The 22,859-nt window shown below is 48.7% G+C and overlaps 1 protein-coding gene across 26 annotated transcripts in view; it reads left to right on the top strand.

Moving 5' to 3' along the window:
- Pcbp3 (poly(rC) binding protein 3) overlaps window positions 1–22,859 on the top strand; it is a 204,758-nt gene that overhangs the window by 132,174 nt on the left and 49,725 nt on the right. For 21 of the 26 annotated variants that reach the window (XR_013046907.1, XR_013046908.1, XM_076558567.1 and 18 more), the window contains one exon: window positions 10,732–10,864. Coding sequence is in view for 19 of the 26 variants with exons in the window: in XM_076558567.1 (XP_076414682.1) it covers window positions 10,855–10,864 (10 nt within the window). In the remaining 7 variants the exon portion in view is untranslated. Of the gene's footprint in view, window positions 1–10,731; window positions 10,865–11,327; window positions 11,435–14,659; window positions 14,754–22,859 lie in introns of those variants that run through there. The other 5 variants (XM_042265603.2, XM_076558582.1, XM_076558583.1 and 2 more) reach the window with 2 other exon arrangements.

Below are 22,859 nucleotides of genomic sequence, written 5' to 3' on the forward strand. Positions count from 1 at the left end.
TTGTGTTCCTGCCCTGGCCTCCTCTCTTTCCTGAGCTCTAAACTGGGCCTTGTCCCTGAAGAAAGCAGGAGGAAAGTTCACTCCGTGAAAGTACATTCCTTAGACGGCATTCTTATGGGGCTTCTTCCAGAAATCATGTTCTGTTACAAGAGGCCAGTCCCTATTCACAGCTCACAGGGAGCAGCTCTTGAGACCCAGGCCAGCTCCCTAAGATTCTCATGGCCATGTGGCCCAGGCTCATCACTCGTCTCCGATCGCACACGTGCTTGGGTGTGCAGCCTTGTGCTTGCTGACCTCTCCTGAGGCCCCCAGGACTCCTCACTGCCACCGGGTACCCGCACACCCCACAAGCACGTTCACTTCCTGTGCTTCTGGTCCTAATGAGATTCCCACCCAGGCATAGCTAGGAAAACATCCCTGATAATGGAGGAAGCCCTCTGCAAGCTGGAATGGGAACAGCTTTATTGTCAGACTGTGTGGCCAGCTTCTCTTGATTCCAAATGTGCCATGGTTGCCAGAGCCAAGAAATGGGTCTGCCTGTGTTCATCCAGCCCCCAACTTCTTTTCTACAAGCCTGTGGCTAGACTCTGGGATGAGGGGGCCTGGGATGAGGTTATGGGTCTTCACATTCTGAGATTAAAAACATTTTGGGGGTGCCTAGGGAGAAAGAAGAAGGTACATACCTTGGCTCAGAGCTTGTGAGTTGTACCTAAGTGACCGTCTCTGCTCCTGGCTCAGCAATGACCTTCCTACTGCTGCTCTTCCCCATAATTCCCATTCTCACCAGCCTGTCACATGGCTCCCATGTCTTAGATTATCTCTGGGCTTTTCGCATATACTTTCAATCCTTATGTGCTAAAAGCCTTAGCTAGTTCTGTGTAGTGAGCAGCCAGGGCCCTTGAAGCTATGTGTGCATCTTACGTCACTGGCTTCCTCACTGAAAACCCAGGTGTGGAAAGAATCAAATTCCAGAAAGTTCATGTTGGTTTGGTACCTCCTGCTGATGCTCTGGTCAGCTCAGGTGCCCTGGGCCTCTGCTGTGTGGATTCCCCCCTCCTGCCTGTCCCAGAAGTCACTATATTTGCCACACTTAACAAAAGGGGAAGCCTGTCTTCCCTAACATTCTGCAGTGGAAGGTGGTGCCCCAGAGCACTTCAAACCCTGTCTCACCAGGTTGTGGCAGTTGGCAATAGCTTAGTGCTTGCCTGCCAAATTTACAGCTATAGCCCATCCACTCCCCATCTCTGCACCTGTGTTCATGTCTCCCTAGTGTTCCAAGAGGTCGTTTGTCTCAGAGACTGTGAGGCTGTAGTCCCAGGCATTGTCTTGAGTCCTGGGCAATGGGAGGCCACCTTCACCTGATCTTTCCAGGGCCCACATGGAGGCCCTGTGACCTGTATCTTGTTGTGCCTCTTCCCTGATTTAGATAAGGTCTGTGCTGAGACAGTGACCACTTATCACACCCATAGCCATACTACAACATCTGTGCAGATGTATACCAAGGTGACACATCTGGATTCTGCAGGCCTGAGTCCCGTGTGTACTGACTCCCTGGAGGTGTTCTGGCTCCCTCGTGTGTATGTAAGAGCTAAGGAAAGTTCTTGAACACACAGCTTTACAGAAGCCTCTAGTGGCACTATACTATGTATTGATGTCACTGTATATAAAGACAGAACCTCAACCTATGAACAGCAAATTCATTTAGAGCAATGGTTCTCTCTCTCTCTCTCTCTCTCTCTCTCTCTCTCTCTCTCTCTCTCTCTCTCTCTTTTGATTTTTTGAGACAGGGTTTCTCTGTGTAGCTTTGCGCCTTTCTTGGGACTCACTTGGTAGCCCAGGCTGGCCTCAAACTCACAGAGATCCACCTGGCTCTGCCTCCCAAGTGCTGGGATTAAAGGCATGCGCCACCACTGCCTGGCGGTTCTCAACTTGTGGGTCGTGACCCATTTGGGGGACATCAAATGAATTTTTCATAGGGGTTGTCTAAGACCATCAGAAAACACAGATATTTACATTACAGTTCATAATGGTAGCAAATTACATTTATGAAATAGCAATGAAAATAATTTTCTGGTTGGGGGTTACTACAACATGAGGAACTGTATTAAAGAGTCGCAGCGTTAGGAAGGTTGAGAACCACTGCTTTAGAGGGAGCAGAGTGAGGACGGGAGTCTTAAGTGAGTCTTACAGAATATGATGCCAGGCAGGCTGCACCATCAGGAAATTGTGTGTGTCCATGTGTTTTCCACCCAGCCTTGGAATGGACTTCTGGGGAGACTGAGGGGCTATGCTCTGAACAGTTCCCTGGGGTAGAGGGAGTAAAGAGCAACCCTGGACAGCCAAGGGCTTGCTCAGTTTGTCCTGGCCCAAGCCGTGGAATGGGGGCAACTCTCCTCTGATGAACTACTTGTCCTTTGTTATTTTGAAAGACATATTCTTAATGAGAGAGGATAGTTATCAGTAGTTGAGGATTTGACAAAATAATGACATACGCTAACACGGTGCTGAACATATTTCACAATTAGGCTCTCCCCCAATGGGAGAGGAATCAAAAGAGTGGAGTCACCATCTGCTTGGTCCCTATTGTGTACAAATAAGCTGCTCATGCCTTTTTCTTCTTCCTCCTGGCCCAGGCAGCCACCCAGCTCAGCCCCTCTATGCTGCCCCAGTGTGGGCATCCCTACCCAGCTCAGCAGCAGCCCCTCTACACTGCCCCAGTGTGGGCATCCCCGCCCAGCTCAGCAGCAGCCCCTCTACACTCCCCAGTGTGGGCATCCCCGCCCAGCTCAGCAGCAGCCCCTCTACACTCCCCAGTGCGTGCATCCCCACCCAGCTCAGCAGCAGCCCCTCTACACTGCCCCAGTGTGGGCATCCCCGCCCAGCTCAGCAGCAGCCCCTCTACACTGCCCCAGTGTGGGCATCCCCGCCCAGCTCAGCAGCAGCCCCTCTACACTGCCCCAGAGTGGGCATCCCTGCCCAGCTCAGCAGCAGCCCCTCTACACTGCCCCAGAGTGGGCATCCCTGCCCAGCTCAGCCCCTCTACACTGCCCCAGAGTGGGCATCCCCACCCAGCTCAGCAGCAGCCCTCTACACTGCCCCAGAGTGGGCATCCCTGCCCAGCTCAGCCCCTCTACACTGCCCCAGTGCGGGCATCCCCACCCAGCTCAGCAGCAGCAGCCCCTCTACACTGCCCCAGTGCGGGCATCCCCACCCAGCTCAGCAGCAGCAGCAGCCTTTTCCTCAGCCTGCATCTCTGGAGTCCGTTCTTCCCTACTGGCTTGTTCCTCTTTCCTGGCCCCATTTAAAGGTCTTTCGGGGGCTTCTTTGCAGCTAGGCTGCTCTGAGGACCTGACTCTGCCTCACTGAAGCTGTGGCCGTGTCCCAAGGCTTGCCAGGTTGTGGTAGATCTTCCATGGTCCTCCGGAAGTCCTCACACTCCTGTAATCCCAGTGTGCCCAGGGCCCTTCCTGGGCGTTATGATCTTGAGGAATGGTGGTACCAAGAGTGTGTTTACTGCAGCCTTTTGGTCTCATCCCACTGGCTAATGGTATCTGTGTCACCGTGCCTGTGGAGTCTGATGTTTGTTTGTTTGGCCCTGCAAACCCTACCATGGACCATAGCACACAGCTGGAAGAACTATGGTGAGACATAAGTTCCACTTTTCTGGTGAGGAAAGAAATGGCCCATCCACTCCTGTCTCAGTTTGCCTTGTCCTCAGATCGGTGACCTATGGAAAATGGTAAAGTTGGAACACTTTGAGAGGTTCTGTTTTCTATTTCCATAAATTTACCTTCACAGCTGAGGTATGTGTGTGTGTGTGTGTGTGTGTGTGTGTGTGTGTGTGTGTGTGTGTGTGTCTGTGTGTGTGCGCGTGCACGTGCGCACTCGTGTGCACGCTTATATGTATTAAACACATGATGGGATTGGTCATCAAAAGTCTTCCTCAAAGTGATGTAGAAGTAGCAGAACTTTCTAGACTATCAGTTTTCACCCCGAGTGCTTTATTACACAGGCTTCAAAGTGCCATGTTGAAAGGAAGCTAGCTTTGAAAAGTCCACTTTGTGTTTTATGGCCATACCATGTTCCAAGGTGAGCCGTGGTTCTGGGATTCTCTTCAGTGACAGGCCATTGACAGGAGCAAGCGAAACAATGTGGCCAAATTGAGCTTCACAAAAACAGCCACTTTAGTGCTCATGTGGGCAATCTTGCGGGCCACCTCAAAATGCTAGCCTCTCAGCGTGCGGTGGACCAGGGACAATCTCTATCCAGCAAGTGGAGACAGAGGGCCAAGCCATGGCCAGCCAGGCTTCCACTCCTGTCACACTGTGATCCTTGAGGAAGGAAACCAGACAACTAGGAATCGTATGCAACATTTTTCTTTAATGTCGGCAACAGTTGTGGACTTTTCTGTGAAAGATACAAATGTTAATTTTAAAGCTGAAAACAGTGGGGCTTTTCACAGTGAAGGCAGCAGAGGCCAAGCTGATGGCCATTGTGATGGCCACTGAACCCTAGAGTGCTGGAGTTGCTAGTAGCCTCTTGCCCATGTGCCTCCTTCCTACGTAGACTCCTCTCTACCAGTTTCTCAGTGTGTTCAGGAGAGCTGCCTAGCTCTGGCCTTTTACTGATTGGCTGGACGGGCTGTAGGGAGCAAGGGCTGACCAACAGGAGGTACTCCTATTTCTTCAGGATCTCATGCTTGGCTTGCCCCTGAGCCTGGCCCGACACTTCCAGAGCCCAGGCATATGGCCATGTGCTAGAATAGCCAGCACGTAGGCTGAGGGCAGAACAGGGGCCAGGAGCCCTGGCAGTTCTGCTTCTCTGAGTGGGACATAGGCAATCTACCCACACACAGCAGAGCTACAAGGACAGGCCAGCGTCCTCCCCTCACACTCAAGGGACCGCAGCTATTCTGGATGTTAGACCAGGAAAGACCATGTGAGACAGACCATGGCTGTGTCCTCCCTCTGCACAGATCTGTAGCAAGAGGATTGCACTTGAGTTTATACATTTGTTACTCAGAGGCATACTTCAATTAGTTCTTACTGTCTTTTCACTCGGGTCTCTAGAGCTGTGTGGCACCAGCCTGGACCTTCTTTATGAAGAAAACCACACCTTAGTTTCTAGGAAGCCCTGTGTGTGGGAGAGCCCACATTTCAGCTTTCTGGCGCCTTTGTTCTCCTTAACCAGTTTTAGATAACCTGGAGTCACTGCCAGATGACCCCTCATCAAGACATAGTGGCTGCCCTGGCACCTGAGAGTCAGGGAAGTGGAGGAAGCCCTTGCCAAGAGCAGCTGGACGCACCGTGTCCTGATTGGTTCAGGCACATTCCTCATGGCACAGCCCATGTACTCACAAAGAGCCTGGGTGACACGATATGCTACTTTTGTGCCCACACACATGGGAACATGAGCATTGCCTGTGTGCATGAGTGTGTTAGTTACAGTTGCCCTGTCCCCAAGGGAAATGTGACGTGCTTGGGGTCCTCATCCTTTGAGACTGATATTGCCTATGGTGGCCTGATCAGCCAGACATCAGAATGGCTGCTGCTGTTCCTAGTGGGTCCCAAAGCAGCAGATGGGGGGGGGGGAGATCGAGGGAGCTACATTTATCATTTGACTTCTGCTCCTCCCCAATGGCATTCCCTTTGTGAAGAGAAAGGAGGGACAGCAGAGCTGGCTTTCTAGACTTTCATTGTCTATCTAGCTCTACAGGGGCTGGGTCTCTAGGCTTCTTTGAGTGTTGGTCACACTGCTTTCCCTTGGGGACCAATTTAATGATTCTTTTCCTAATTGTGCCTAATATGGTGTAAGTTGTCCTTTGGTAAAGTTATTTCTGACCTTAGCATATTATGACCAGATACCACTGCCCTCTGTCCCTTTTCTGTTCTCATAAAACGTTCTGGGATTGTTCTCCGTGACCTACAGTAAGCTGGGTTTTAGGTGGACATTAAGAAGATGGGTTTGCTGTTCCCACAGTCTGATGTGCTGTCCTTGGTGTCTGCTCTGTGCTGCCGGTGCCCTCATCTGCTCACCAGGCCCACTCTTGCCAGGGCTGATGGCGGATACCATGGCATTTGCTTTGACCCTGTGTTTATACGTCTTCCCTTGCCTCTGAAGTTTGTGCTTCATATAGCTGGCGCTGAGTTACCTCGTTCTTGTGTATTCATCATACACAGCTTCACTGGGAGTTGAGTCCTTTGGTGAGGAAGTACCTGCTGGTCTCACTCAGGCTTGGAGTCCACATTCCAGCCCTGCCCCTTCCCTGTGCCCCTGCCTGATAGGCTTCTGAATGCTCCTGTGGTTAGCTTTTATCTTTGTAGTCTTTGTGTCTCTGATACAGAGCACAGCTATGCCGACCCGACCTGGAACTTTGCCTAGGCAGGGAGGCCCATACATGCGTCTTCTGATGTAATTGAAGGATTATCCCAGCCCCCAGAGCTACAGTGTCCTCTTTACTGTGTATCTTTTAAAAATGTGGTGTGTTATCTATATTTTTCTCTTTTTATAATCCTTTTAAGAAGGGTTATGTTTTAGTTCTCTAGATTCCCTTTCTATCTGCCCCTCAACATTTCTAGGAAGTTGGTTCTGCTGGGGTTTGGGGGTCACTGCCCCGTGCTGCCCTGCACTTGACCGTCTGTTGCTGTCTGGCTTCCTCCCTATGCAGAGGAATTGGTCTTTTCACCTGGAGTTCCAGGGACTCTTCTGTGTCATTACCACCCCTGGATCAGTGTGCTGGGGTGTATGAAGAGCATTATCAACCCAGTCTCTACCTGATAACGTTCATAGGTGGTTTTTATTTTTATTTTTTTTTTAGAGATTGATTTTGCTTTTATTTCTGTGTATATGTGTGAGTGTCTGTCACATGTGTGCAGATGCTGTGGAGCCCAGAAGAGGGCCTGGGATCCCCTGGAGTTGGAGTTACAGGTAGTTGTGAGATGCCCTATGGGGGTCCTGGGAACTGAACTTGGATCCTCTGGAAGAGCCTTGAGTACTCTGTCGCCACTGAGCCATCCCCAGCCTCACGGGCATAGTTTTGCTTTTCTTTTTGGGAACTCCACTTTATATTTCTGGGATAACTTTTGACCTATGCTCTGACTTAACTTTTGACCTTGCTCAGTCGCCTCCTCTTTGAACGCTTGGCAGTCTTCTTGATGTTCAGTTTGGCTGGTTCTCCTTTGCCTTTGCTACGCCTGTTTCCAGGCTAATGCTCTCTTTTGTGTCTTTTAGAGGTCATCCTTGTTTCACAGTGTCCTGTTTAGGTCTGTCTCTATGGTCTGTTTGGATCCCCACCCCCACCCTCGTATTTTAGATTTCAAAAACTTTATGTGTGCTAGTACTTTGTCTGCATAGATGCCTGTGCACCACGTCCATGCCTGGGGCCTGAGGAGCTCAGAAGACAGCATGCAAATGCCCCTGGACCCAGATTTACAGACGGTTGTAAGCTACCATGGGGTGCTTGGAACGAAACCCTGGGTCCTCTGCATGAGCAACAAGTGCTCTTTAACTGCTGGGCCACAGCTCCAGCCCCGGCGTTCCTGAGACTCGTCCTTCATTTTCGGAGTCTTCCCTTCCGCAGTGTGCCCTGCCGCGCTGTGCTTGGGTGGGATTTTGCCATCAGTAAAAAAAACTTTGTTTCTTCTCCCAAGTTTAATGAGCTCCCTTTGAGTAGGTCATTCACCCCGAGGGATACTCTGTGCCAGTTTCCTCTCTTACCCTAAATGATCATGACGTGTGCACTCGCAGTGCCGGATGTCTGATGGAGACACGTGCTGTAGAACACAGGGCTCGCCAAACATTTCCGTCCGGAAGCGTCCTGCTGGACAGCAAAATGTAGCTTAAGAAACAACACATGGGGCTGGAGAGGTGACTTGGCGGTTAAGAGCACTTGTTGCTCATGTAGAAGACCCCTGGTCAATTTCCAGCACCTAGTCTGTGACTCACAACCATGTGTAATTTCAGTTCTAGGGGATCTAACGCCCTCTTCTGGCCTCTGCAGATACTGCATGCATGTGATGCACATGTTACATGCAGGGAAAACTCTCATACACATAAAATAAATCTTTAAAAGACAGACAAAATGAAGACCCAGAGAGGAGACCAGCAGGTGTCTTCCACTGTTGAGTTCCTTTGTTTCTGACATAAACTCAGTTCTGCGGTTCTGTCCTTCATTTACTTCCCTAAGGGCTCCCAGTGCCTCCTCCTCCTTAGCTCCTCTGAAGCATCTTTGTTCTGTGACTGGCGGTTCTATTCTCATGCACCCCGGTTCTATTCTCACGCACCCCGCACCCTGGCTGGAGGCCCGGGAGTTGGTGCTTTGGTCCTGAAGCCCATCTGTCTCCACTTGTGGCCTCTCTTCTGGGTTTGTGTGCTGCGGCCAGAAGCCCACAGCGCTTCCCTCCTTCCTACTGCAGGTTCTCTTGTTCTTCAGCACACAGTGACATCAGGACAGCATCTTCATGGCCATTTCTTGCTTCACTGATTGACAGCATTCTCAATTCTGATTTGAGAACATGGCCCTTGCTTCTAGAATTCTGAGGGCCTTGGACGTGGAGCTGGGGGGGGGGGTCCCGTTGTTTACTTGCTTTCTCCTTGACATTCTTATTTTAATTTTGGCACGTCACTATCTTCAGGATGCATGTCACTAAGCCCAGAACCTTAATGAGTCACTTTTAGAGAGAGGCTCGAGGCCTCCTCCTGGGGGTGGCAGCTAGTGACAAGAGGACCAAGGGCAGACCGGGCTGTATTCTCTCCCAGAGGCTTCACTGTGCCCCCTGGGACGTTACTGTTGTAGTTCCTGCAGCACACCCGAGCATGCCGCCTGAGCAGGGCTGTGTGGCCACCACTCACGGCTTCAGCTCCACTTTCCTTCCCTGCACTGCCTCATTCACCCACTTGCAGGTTCCGGTCCTGGTTCCACAGCTCCAGCTGCCTCTCTGCGTGGGTACATACAGAGTTGTGCCCTTTTAATCACCAGTGTCATATCCGTGTGGCTCTGAGGGTGGGAGAGGCTAAAGATGAATACAGGCTAATGTTGCAATAGTTGATAGGAGATCTCTTTGGTTCCTACCCCCCAGCCCCGTGTACGGTATTGGAGATCAAACCCAGGGTTTTGTGAATGCTAGGCAAATACTCGACCATTGCTCTATGTCCCTAGCCCTTGGATTTTTGAATGAATGTCTTAGCTATGTATTGTAAGCTAGCCTTGAATTGGTGATGCTCCTGCTGCAGCTTCCCAAGTGCTGGGATTACAGGTGGAAAATACCATACTCAACTCTTATTTTGTTTAGTGTGTGTGTGTGTATTCGTAGTGTGTACAAGTACGTATGTATGTGCATGAAGTGGTCAGAGATTGATATTAGGTATGTTCCTCAATTGCCCTCCATCCTATTTTTTGAGACACTCTTTCACTATAATTTACCAGTCTGGCTAGACTAGCCGGCCAACAATCCCCAGGAATTCTCCTGCCTCTGCTTTCCCAGCTCTGGGATTTTAAGTGTGTGCCACTGCATTTTGCTTTATACACAGGTGCTTGGGACTGAACTCATGTCTTTGCGATTGTAAAGCAGGCACTTTACCAGCGGAGGCATCTCTCTACTCCCTTGTTTAACTTTTTTTAAGCATCGCCTTAGTTCATATACTACGTATAAATTAAGTGACCTTGGTATCCCGCACACTGACTTAAGGGCCCAGCTCCACACCATGCCCTCAAAGCTAATGCCATATTTGTGCAGAGCTGTCCCAGGTGTAGCACCTGTGAAGAAGGGCGGGGGGGGGGGGGCGTGGGGGGGTAGGCTTCTTGCAACCTTGGCTGCCATAGAATCCCATTGCACCGGTATTTTCTTTTTATTTGGCTTGGAACTTTATGCTATGGGTGAGTAACACACACCTGCTGGAGACAGCCTCCCGAAACTGATTATCTGGACAGCTCTGGGAAAGGCAGGCACAGCCTGGGCAGTGATCACTGTTGGTGCATTGATCTCACATGGCCAAGCATAGGATGCTGTTGTAAGTAAGTAAGCCTTTTAGATGTCCCTACCAATCACCTGGGCATGCCATGGATATGTACCCAGAGCATATATAACAAATAGCAGGGAGGGCAACGGTGAGATGAGTGCTTCCAGCAAGAAATCGATGTCTAGTGCTGGCACCAGACCTGAATTCAGAAAGTGACAAGTCAACAGCACAGGCTGAGGCTACCATGAGGCTGGAGAAGACTAGACAGTGCAGAAGATGGTTCCAGTAGCCTTGCTGCAAGGGGAAGGTGAAGAGATGGGTAAGATTACATTTGTGGACTGTGAACACAGCAAACCAGCAGTGCACTTAGTGTGTAATCTAATAACTGCCATTTTAAACTTGGTGCCTATGCAGATATATATGCTGGATATTGTATGTAGATGATGCATATACTAAATATGATAAATAGAAGATATATATGCTAAATGTTATAAGCAGATCAATCATGCAGATTCCTCATAGGACCTCCTCTGGGATGCCTGTTGGGAAATGGACACCTTCTTCATGTTCCTTTGCCTCTATTGGGCTGTTCAGGGACATCATCCCTAAGGTCATCTCTGCTGGTACACATCCTTCTCACGTAGGCCTTAGACATGACCATTTTAGAGCCATTTGTTGCTCTGCTGAATGGGAAGAAGAAAGGCTGCTAAGGGCCCAGTCTGAGGTCAAGGCCTTGGAGCCCAGAGCTCACACTGCCCTGTGTTTCTCTTTCAGGTAGGTGAGCTCCAGAGAAGCCAGCCCTGCCAGAGACCTCCATTTTTGGTGGATGGTGCTCTGAGCGACAGTGCGCGTCAGCATTTGGATCTATGGACCTGCTTTGAACCATAGAGCCTGCCTATGGGGGAAGGTGAGTAGCCCTAACGCCCCCTCTGTCTGTCTGTTTCTTCATCAGCATGGTGGAAGCAAAGCCAGGGTCCCTGTTAGGGAACACACGTGTTGGCAGTGCGACTGTTCTTTGTTCTGTCCTGCTCCATTCTGTTGGGCCCTGAGGCGCTATATATACTTTGGAGAGTTGTACACCCTCAGGTCACCCCAAAGGCTGGAACCTCTCTCCTGGAGTTGGCCTGAGCAACCAGGAATCATGAGGCAAGCCCAGGCCTAGGGAATGGAGAACAGCAGCTGTTCTGGGATACTGATGGCTGCCATGGGGTTTTAGTCCCCTTTCTGTTTTCTGATACCATGGCAGGAATAATTATTTATTTTGTTCATTATCATCCATAATGCTTTCTGGTGATATGGATAGTAGAAAGGGCGGGTGCTTTCTGATACTATGGTAAAAAGAATAATATTTATTTTGGATTGTTCATTAGCAGCCCTGCTGCTTTCTGACGACATGACTGGTGCTTTCTGGTTGGGTACATGGCCGTAAAGAGAGGCTTCTGCCCCTCGTTGCAGCTTTGGATGGGCAGTGAGAGAGGTAAGGGTTCAGGGTCACCTTCTGTCTTCCTTTAGTGCCTCCTCCCCAGGCTCACTGCAGCCCAGACCTGCATGTTCGGCTGCAGCCCGATGAGAGCTCCCTGAAGAGGGTTAGAAAGGGCCCTGCAGCAGTAAAGGGGCTCAGTGCACAGACAGTGGGGACAAGGAAGCACCTAGGCCTCGTCCGCAGCTGGTAGTGGAGCCACAGGGCAACTGACTGGAGGCTTAGTACTTGAGGATCACTCTGCTCCCCACAACATTTCTCCCACTCAACCAGTCTCCAAGCCACCCTTTCTGTTCCTCAGTCCTGGCCTACACCCCCGCTTTGGGACCCTACCAGTCTCCCAGGGAACTTCTTGGATTGGCCTTTGCTGGGCCAGGCAGAGCTGGGCAGCAGAGTTATGGGTTGGTGGTCAAGGTGAGAGAGAGGTTTGCAGAGAACGAATTATACTAGTCAGGGCACCGGCTATGGCTGTACAGCAAGAAGGAACAAAACCATCTCACCTTGTGTCATGGGACCTTCTCTGAAGAGTTTATTTCAGTTTATCCCAGATCCCAGGGCAATGACAGACCAAAGGAATGATTTGATCCAGTTGTACCTTGGTGAACTAATGAGTTTATTGGAATTACTTACAACAGCACAGAGAAGAGGTTACTTACAGGAGCAAGGGGAAATTACAGGCAGGCAGCTGTATACCACTGAAGACTTTCTCCATATACCTCCCACCCCACCACAGCAATTACTGGGATAGAATACTTATATACCCTTGGGGAGGAAAGGGACCCAGTGAGCTTTCCACTTCTGCTAGGAGGGGGTGTTAAAGGGCCTGATTTTGTGGATCTTGTAAAGGTCACATAGAGATAACCATAGACACTCTGATTTCAAGATGTTAAGGACCATGCTGTGCCTGGAAGTCAGTGTTCTACAACATGCCCTCTGCTGGGCCAGTGTCCTGTGTTGGCTAGGCTTCCCACTGCCATGTGCTTTAATTCCCAGGTGAGATGAAGAGCTCCCTCTTCTGCCTCTACCCAGAGGAGACTGATCCTAATAGGCTCACCCACCAGAGAGGCCTCAGATCTGGGACAGTTGGTGTGACCAACAAGCTCCTGAAGTCCCTGCTTCCTACAGCCACACCCCTGCACTGCCCAGAGCATACCTCTAGGACTTGCTGTGCCCTATGTGAAGGTCCATGGTCTTTCCCAGGCACACGTTCCCTGAACGTATGACCATGCAGACTCCTGTACCAGCAAGTCTGAGTGCTGGGATTGCAGGTGTGCATACCTGATGTAATTTATGTATTTTTGACCCAGAAATTATATGCTGTAAATATATATGGTGGGGAGGTCACAAGACAAAGACTAGATAAATAAGACCCACATAAATCTGCTACAGTTATAGAGGCTGGAAGCTCAATTTCAAGATGCCAGAAAGTCTGCTGATGTCTGGTAGGGATGCAGCTGCTTCCAGTCTGGAGCCTTCTTGGACACTGCATCCTTTGGAGACACAAATACTGTGTTTCTGTGTTACAGGAGGACCACCTGGCAAGAGAACCAAACTGGTCTCCCTGAGCCTCTTGTGAGACACTAGGTGGAGGCCGCAGCCTCGTCACCTTCACAGGCCCCAGTACTGTCATGGTAGAGATTGATCTAGCTAGCTTTCTTGGTTTTGTTTTCTTAAAGGTGGGGTCTCACTATATAGTCCTGGCTGGCCTGGAACTTGCTGTAGACCAGGCTAGTCTTGAACTCTCAGAGATCTGGCTGCCTCTACCTCCTGAGTGCTAGATTTAAGATGTGCACCATCACATCTAGCCTGGAGATTGATTTTCACTTGATCTTAGCCAAAAGGCCGAGAAGCAATGGGGATTGATTTTCAACATACGTATTTGAGGGTAAACATATGCCCCAAACTTTAGCAATATTACTAAAACATTGCTCAATATACCAACTCAAAATGTCTGACACACTCAACTATTGTAGACTCATTATAGTTCTACACACTAAAACATAAAACGGAGTACCTGAAATCTTATTCATAAAGTGAAATATCAGGAATTTGGTACTATTGGCTAAACCTAAGTGCATTAACTGAAAGTATTTACTATGTAATACTAAATGCAAAAAAGAGGACAAATGTGGGCAGTTTGGTTCTATTTTGTTTAAAAGACACCGTGATGGAACCTAGATAGTACGCCTACCAGATTGCAGATCCAGGTTGAATGTTCTGGGGAGCATTTCATTATGTTATTTCTCTATACTGGATGTTTATTACTTATATTATTTACTTGGTGAGGTTTTGGGACTCCCCTTTTTTTTCTGTGCTGTGGTGGACATTGCAGAGTTACTAGCAATTTCTATGCTTAAAGTGACCAGCTCCTTCCACTGTGCAGTCTGCCTTCTGGTACAGCCCATAGTTCCTTAGTTCCTCCTGGCCTTCTTCTCATATATGCTTGCTTGTGTTTTTGTCATTAACCTCCTTTGATACTGTATAAATAGCTAGATAAAGTTAACACATCAGTAATCAAGTATCATGGGATAGCCGCTCTCTCCTGCTTGGTAGCAGAAATGCTCAGTTTGATGATGGCCAGTATGCATGTTACCCCTCCATTTAGGTATCAAGTACTTGAGCCTGGGGGTCCTGAGTTGGTCCCTTTATCCTGCCTGTACATATCACAGCCCACATCCAGACCACCTTAAATGACTTAGCATGCTCATCTACTTCTGAATGTATAAATAGGCTTGCTTCTCAGGACTGACTACAATTAATTAAAAATAGGGAAGGCAAGAATTTCCAGTCTGTCATTTTGTGTACCTAACCCAGGTGAGTTGGGTACTGTTCACCTGGTCCCTTGAGAATTTGGGTATCTCCATAGTCAGTGTCTAGGGATCTGCCTCTGCCCACACTGCACATGGATGGTCAGCGCGATGGTAATGTCTAATGCGAAAAGCTGTGTCTGGATTAATACTAGCCAACCCCCCTCCCCATTTCAGGCTGAGCTGCTATGTATATGTCCTGCAGGCACACTGGCTTGTTCAGTCCTGTTGGGGGCAGGAGCCATTGAAATGACAGCCATGAGTGCTGGGTGCCCCTCCAAGGGCACAAGGGGAGCTGGGTGAAAAGTAGGTCACATGTGCCTGGGCGATGTCACGTGGTTCCCACCCCAGGCCAATGGGATGGGTGGCCTCTTTCGGTTGAGAACAAAACATCACTCTAATTTTTCTCTGTTAGCATTTCATCTTCTCTAAACGGGGAGAGTAACCATCTGTCTGGCTCCCACACCCAACTCGATCCTCTTGACCCTACAGGGCTGCTTTGTTCGGAGGTAAGGGGATTCTACGGGCCTGGGTGAGTGGTCAGCAGAGCAGGACAGGTGGCCAAGGCTGACAAGAGTCCTAGCTCAGATCTCCAGGTGGTGTGGCAGAGTGTGCCAAGGTCACATATTTGACACATTGGGAGAAGGTGCCGAAGGAACTGCCATGATGGCGCTCAGAGCTCTTCTGGGCAGTGGGGAGAGCGGAGTTGGGTTCTATATACGAGCGGCTCTAGATATTTAGACATTGGGTCCTCTGCTTTCATCAGGCAGTTCTTTTGGGGAGGACCAACGGCATTTTAATGTTCTTTACTATTGAGGTGACATTATTTGAAAAAAAACAGTAAGAGCATACAATTTTACGTATGTTTTGTTGGTCAGAAATACCAGATATGGAAGGAATATAATCCCTACCCTGGACTATGTGAGCCATCCTTAGAAACAGGGTCCAGTGTGCTCTGGATCAATTTTTTCCTTAAGTCCGTCTTTGTTAGAGGCTTAAACCTCTGAAGTTACTCAGAAAGTTATATGTTTCCATGGGTAAGAGCATTATGAAGCCCAAATATCAAAAGATCTATGAACACATATTATTAATAAATGGAAAAGTATATTTTAGAGTTTAATATTTATATTGAACAATTTACTAGTTAGCTTTTTACCAGGCAAGTCATTGAACATGATCCCCAATGGTAAAGCCTATGTGAGTATATAATAGTTTTAAAATATTTATTAAAAACTGATATACATTTTTATAGCTTATAAATAACAAAATTTCACATTTTTGCCTGTCCTGTAAATAAGCTCAGGTGTGCATTGCCTCAGGATGTACCAATGTGCGTGTTTGACAAGCATGTATGTGTTTGCAAGATCTGGTTATATCTGCCCCATTCAGACACGGGGAAATGCTTCCAGAAATAGTGTACCAGAACAAGAATTGTAGCAATTTAATCTGAGTGTGTTCCACCAGGAACTGTTCTTCCTTTCAGATGAAATCTGAGCTTATTCCTGTTCTCCGGGAAGCGTGGTGTGTGGCCAGCATTGTAAGGATAAGCACCAGCACTTTGCTCATGCATGCTGTCCATCTCTGTTGTGTGGCACAGTAGCTAGACCCTTGGTGACAAAGCAGGGCTCACAAGGACTCCTTGTCTGATAAACTTACAGCCTTAGTGAATCCTGGATGTTTTCTAAAGAGCATTTCTTGAACTGTTTTGCAATCTTGAGGAAACAGAGTTTTGTTTGTTTGTTTGGGTTTTTTGTTTGACTAAGACAGGGTAGGAATGTGCAACATTTTCCTTATTTGTAGCTGTTAATCTGATGCCTGGAAAAAGCCCCATACACTGATGCAGTTTGAACGTTGTCCCTTTGTGCCTCCTGTGACATGTATCGGGGAACTAGGCTTGATGGGAGCACTCATCCACAGCAAGTGAAGACAGAGGTGTACAGCTGTGGCAGTCATACATGTTCATGTGACATTTGAAATCGTAATGTTCCCCTTTGTTTCTCAGGTGAGGGATGAGGGCTGCCTCTGGAAATGAGCCCATTCATGGGATATGGGTATGCTTTGTGATCCTTGATTCTCCGAACCCCTGGGAAAGATTACAGCCATGGCCTGTGGTGATGTGCAGAGGAGAGAGTCCTAACACAGGCTGGAATGCTGACTGTGTGCCTGTCCTCTGCCCCCATTCATACTGGAATGGCCCTTCTTGTCCCCACCACCTTCATCCTATTCATTGTTGAGCTGGGGTCTCTGTGGGACTTGAAGGGCCACCTGTGAAGCTGGGTTTGGGAGTGTCCTGAGACAAGTTGTCATCCCATTATTCTGTGTTTGAGAGGTAAGTGATGTTCCAGGAGACAGCTGGGCCCTGCTCAGAGGCCAGAAGCCTCAGTAAAGCATTCTTCAAGCGATTAGAGGGGCCTGGGGAAGATCTGACATGAGGAGCACCCCACAGGTGGAGCCATCTGAAGAGATGTCCTGATTCCAATGGAGTAGGCTTCAGAGGACCAACGTCTCAATATTGGGAGCTGGGTATCAGGAGGTCCCCAAAAGTGCACGGGGCCATCTATTGCAGAACTGTTGCATACAACCTATCTGGTTCTCCAATTTAGCCACAAAGCATCTGGCTTCTGCATCTTGGCTGCCCTGCTTATGAAACAGAACAGGTCTCTGGTTGTCCAGGTGTGATCTCTGCACCCCCACTATCCCCTAAGGACCCCGTGGAGATGCAGATTCTGTGCTGCCTGCCTCAGATCAGTGGAGTCGGAACCTCTGGGCTGGGCCACGTAGGACAGGCCTCTCTGGTGGTACGTGTCACGTCCACTCTGAGTCTGAGAACCCCTGGTGTGGCTATGAAGTGAAAATTTAAAAGCAGGGCTCCTGATGCAGCTGGAGTTGGGTGCAGAGGGTATGGACCTGAGTACCAGGTCTGGGAGAGCAGAGGACGCTGCCAGTGCATACCTGGTCGGATGCACGCAGACCGCCTAGTGGGGTGTTTGAGGCCGAGTCACTTTGCTTTAGTCGTGTGCAGCCAGAGCTTTCTGGAGGAAAGGGCACAGGCTGCCCCATCGGCACCTGATGGGACTGAGGCTTGTGGAGACGAGGAACACACCTGCTAGAACTCAAGGTGAGCTAGAGCATAAGCCCGAGGCCACTGCTGGAGCAGGAAGGATGCTGCAGTGGCTGTGACTCGTGCTGACTTAGGACCGACCGCCACTGGGAAGGGTGTCCAGAGGCCACTCGGTGGAGTGGTCTAGAGAGGCGAGGAGACCGCAGTAGCCGCAGCTGGGCTCTAGACAGATGGTCTCAGTGAAGAAAGGGCCTGTCTGTGGCTGGGGGACAAGCCCTGGCAAAGCCGAGGACTGAATGGGACAGCCATATGCAAACTCTGTCTTCCTGCTGCATGGCGATGGGCTTTGAACGCCGCCGCTTGCCTCCCTCTCTTCCTTTGCACAGGCATGCTGGTGTGGGGCACCGTCGTTAAAAACAAGGTAAGGACAAAAGGGACAAGAAACCTGTGTAAGAATTTGCTGGCCGGGTGGTGGTGGCACACGCTTTCAATCCCAGCACTTGGGAGGCAGAGGCAGGCAATTCTCTGAGTTCAAGACTAGCCTGGTCTACAGAGTGAGTTCCAGGATAGCTGGGGCTACACAGAGAAACCCTGTCTCAGGGGGAAAGAGAAAGAATGTGCTGTCAGGGCTGGTGGGAATGGCTCAGTTAGTAAGGTACTAATGGGACCCGAGTTCAATCCCCAGAATCCATATGAAAAGCCAGGCACAGTGGCATAAACATTCCAGCCCCGGAGGAGCAGAGACAGGCAGATAGATCCCTGGGAGCTCTGTGGCCGGCCAGCCTAGCCTGCTTAGTAAGGTCTGGGCCAGTGAGAGACCGATCTCAAGAAACAAAGTGGGTTACACCTTAGGAACAACATCTGAGGTTGTCCTCTGGCTTCCACATGGGTGCATGAATGCATATGTATGTCCGCATGCTTATACATACATGCTATCGTAAGACTAATCAAAATGTTACATATGAATGGGGGCAGAGACAGGTGAGAATGCCTAGTTCTGTTCTGCTATAATCAAAGTGACATTGAGATCACTAAGAATGAATAAGCTAGTCAATAAATGCTACTGGGTAATTAGAAGTCTGGTTTTGTTTTATTTTTTAAGGGCTAAATTTAAAATGTCACACAAATTTTGGGATGGACTAAAGAGATACAGGCATAAAAATGACATGTTGGCCTTTTTGTATGTCTTTTTGTGATAAAGCATTGTAGGCTGCACACACCCCAGAAGACCTGAGCGCACAGTGGACAGGCAGCACCTTTTCAAAAAGAGTAGTGTTGCACCCAAAGCACAGGGTCATAAGTGGCCAGACAGATAAGTGTGCACAATGGGAAGGAACTGACGGACAGCCTCGTGCAGGTTGGCAGGAGTCAGGATGGCATCCTGCCCACCTACCCTGCAGGCTTGGTTGGGTGTGAACCACACTACTTTGTGGAACATGGCTGGTCATCTCTGCCATCATTTTAGTGCAAATACCTTTTAGCCCTGCCGTTTTTGCTGCAAGCTGATTAAACCTTATTGCACAGAGATCCATGTCTGGAATGTTCATCACATTATGGTTTATTAAAAATAATTAAATAAGGAAGACCTTTAATTCCCACGGTCAGGACATGGGAAACTTGGCTGAAGTAAGTCCTAACATGGCTCCATGGAGACTCAGCCTCCAGGCCACAGTGACTCCTTTCCCTGGCTCAAAGAACTGCTGATAACCATCAACAGGAGACGTGGCAACCGTTTGTAACGTGTGGAGTTCTGTTTTACAATAAGATCTGTGATACTGACTGAGAGCCACACCTGTCACACAGCAGCATGGGTGACTCGGTGTCAAAGAGGCCAGGCCCAGAGAACATAGAGGGGTACTGCAGTGCTGGGTGAAGTCCTTAGTGGCTGCCTGGCAATGCCTTACTTTGGATGTGAGTACATGATTGGTATTGCATGGTAAGTGCTGTGTGACATCTGAGCTGTCCCCTTCATATTTGTGTCAGGATTGTGTCTGTGCTTAAAGTGTAAGTCCCAGACATATATAGTGTGGTACTTGTGCAAGGCAGGGCTAAGCAAAGCCCAGCAACTGAGACATGTGGTATGTGACTCGCTGGAGTCCCTTCCAGAGTAGTTCTGCTGGCATTCCTGATAGAGAAGCCCCTGCTCTGACAACTAGAAAAGTGTGTTTGGTTTCTGACACTATTGTTGAGCCTGGAGATAATATCAGCGCAACAATGGACCCACAACTGTATAGCCACAACACTCTCGAGGTCCCAATATCTCTACTCTGATCGGGCATTTTTTTTCTGACCGGTCCCTGGGACTGTACCCAGTGAACAACTAGTCTCCAGAGACCTGGGGCCCACAGCACCAGGAAGAAAGGAGGAAGGGGCTGTGGCTGAACTAGAGTCAACGCCATAGCTTCCTGCCTCGTTGCTTCTCGTAGGGACCAGATGGGGTCTCCTTTAGATCTTGCTCAGTAATATTTTTGTTTAGCGGCCTCCGCAACCTACCTAGCTCTAGCTTGGGGCTTTTAAACTTATTTTGCCTAGGCAGTATTTAAGTTCATAAATCTACATTTGTGTTTTTGCAAGTGAATACCGAGTTTATTTTTCATCTACACATCTATTTCTTTGTCTATCACACAGACTGAAATCAAAACGAGCCAAATGCATCCAAAATAAATTAAACAAGCAGCAGCGAGGCTTTTGGGATTAGACAAGAGCGGATTGAAAGCCAGAGCGCTTCTTTGGGGCACTGCTGTCCTGGGGATTAAGTCTAATCCTGAGCTGCACCAGGAAGCAGGGCAGCAGCTCAGTGCCATCACGTGGCATGGAGGCTGTATCCTTGAGCTGCCTTTGCACAGTCCCCTACCGAGTCAGTCTAGCCAGGACATTGCCAGAGCTGCAGATGCCCCGAGGTCATCATCTGGTATTAGTGTGTGGCATGAGGGTGATGCTGTCACCCTTTTTTCCTAAACACATGTGTAGGTGGCACCTCCAGGATACTGATGTATGTGCACATGCAGGTCCTTGGCAACCAAGAGACTCGGGTGCCCAGACTTTGTGAGTGGGAGGGTTAGGGGCAGGGGTCCTGGGGAGTTTCTTGGCCGTAGCTTCTGTGGTCACTGAACCACAAGCCTGTGGATCTTTGGGGCCCCACCGGGCTCAGATCTCATGCTGCTTTTCCCTGGGTTCGGCAAAACGGTTTCCAGAGCAGAGCTGCTGAGCCCAGCTGTTGGCTCGTCGAGGCTCATCGCCTTAATTTGATCCTTCATAGCTTCTGGTCACACTGGAAGCTTCAGTTTTCTTTTTAGTTTGTTACCTGTTACGTTTTTTGAACCTGTTACGTTGCTTCAGATTTGTCTAAATTTACGTTATATTTTATTTCTTCAGTGTGTTTATCTTGCATTTTTCTTCATCATCTTTACTTTTCAAATAGTTTCTTTTCTGTGCAGCACTTATTTTTATTCTCTTTACATTTTTACTCATATTTGTCATTTCTGTTTGTAATCTTGTTTTCACTTCAGCCTTTCATCTTTTTTCCTTTTTTAAAAAAATTAATTTGTAAAGATTTTTAATGCTTTCAAATTATATATCAAAAATATTCTGATTTTTTTTATTGGAAATAATATGCTTTTTTCAGGGCAACAGTGAGATATTATTGCCCAAACCTTGCAACACAAAGAAATGACCTATCAATCTAATTTAGCTTGTTTTTTCTATCAGGGTTAATCACAATCAATGATTTTGTCTGTGTTAATAAATGTTGTTAAAATCATTAATGGGTGCATCCCTGGGGACTTGCCATGAACACCCTCCCAGGAAAGCTGGGAGCTGTGTTCCTCTCTTGCTCCACCTTGACCTCCATGGAGATATTCATGATCTTGGCACCTGCTGTCCATGCAGCCTGCAGCCTCACGAGGACACGCCTACTAGAAGTCCTAACCAACAGTATTAATCCCCTTCCCACTCGGGGTTGATGGCCTGTGTCCAGCCACTGTCAGGAGTGTCACCACACTATGGACAAGCTATCTTAGTGGAGCCATCAGCAGGCCACCACTGGGCAGAATGGCTGTTGTCCAGTTTTTGCTGGGCCACCTGGGCACAGAGTGTGCCAGGGACTTGAGTTGCTATGAGACAAAGCCTCAAAGAGACGCCACCTGACTTCCTTCTAGGAGCCTGTTCCTAGTAATAGAGGAAGCAGCACTCCAGGTTAGGCTTCAGTGCTCAGTCTAGGATTTAGCAAAGAGTCCTTGCATGTGTTCCTCTGCAGCTGTTTGCTTCTGGAAGGACAGCCATGCTTCCGGCCACAGGGACACCATTGCACTGGAAACGGCTGGGAGCCAGAGGCCATCTTGGAACAGAACCCTTGTGACACTCTGGGAGCAGGACCTGAGGTTGCTGTCGTGTGACACCGTATTATTAAGGCGGCAAGCACACACAATAGGCAGGAAGAATGTTTGTTCCATTAGGCAGCAGACTGCCTGGCAGCTTCGTGTCCCCTCTGGTCTGCTTCTTGTATCACTTGGCTCATGTCTCAAAGGAGCCAGTGAGAGGCAGTGACATGGGATGGGGTCTCTCATCAGGAACAAGTTCTATGGCCTCATTCAGAGACCCCACAAGCTACCGTGGACACTTCCCATAGTTCCTTCTTCCACGGCTGCCTAGGGTTCTTTTTCTTTCTTTCTTTGTCCTTCATAAAAATCTCATTTCCTGCTCAGCCTTCTTGCTTTTCACACAGGTGGCATCTTCTCCTTCATTAAATATATTTAAAAATCTTCCTTGATTCCTACAACTCCCCAGGATCCTCACACGTCCCAGAATTTCCCAGAGGCTCAGGTCAGATGGTGTAGTATTTGATAGAACTTTCACACATCTTTCCACATTCTTGAAATCACATCTAGGTAAATTAGAATACCTAATGCAATATAAATGCTCTGTACTCAGCTGTCATACCGTGTAGGGAAATAATAAAAAGGAAAAAAGTTCTGTCCACTATTCAGTACAGATAGTTTCTTTTTTTTTTTTCCCAAATATTTTTTATCTGTTGGTTGATTGACTCTGAAGTCACAGAGGGCCAATTGTCCTAGTCATGCAGACAGTCCCTTCAGGACGTACCTGTTCAACTCTCTTGCCCCTTTTCCATGTGCAGCACAGAGCTGTTCCTTGCTTTGGAGGCCTTAGCAGCAAAGCAACGTGCAGTGAACGTCTGCCGGTGGACTGCTTTTTCCTCGGTTGACAGTGGCCGGGAACACAGAGAATCTTAAGTCTAATGTGGCTCGTGACCTCTTTTTGTCTTAGCAGCTAATAGCTTTTTAGGTATAAGGAGTCTCCTCTCTCTCTACCTGTACAAACATCTTGTGCTCTCCAGAACTTCCTGTTGATGTTTCCTGTTAGCTTCACTGGGGTTGACTTGAGGGAGACTGTCAGGGAGTGCTCAGGCCTCAGGTTCCTACTTGCTTGTCAGTTGGCTGAGGACTACGAAGGTCTGTCTCCTGTTTTGCCATGGTTTTGAGCACTGGTTTCTGACTCTTAGATCCTCCGTCCATTTGTCTCTTCTCACACTGCACAC

The sequence above is a fragment of the Peromyscus maniculatus genome, chromosome 21, assembly GCF_049852395.1.
Source record: "Peromyscus maniculatus bairdii isolate BWxNUB_F1_BW_parent chromosome 21, HU_Pman_BW_mat_3.1, whole genome shotgun sequence".
Lineage (NCBI taxonomy): Eukaryota > Metazoa > Chordata > Mammalia > Rodentia > Cricetidae > Peromyscus > Peromyscus maniculatus.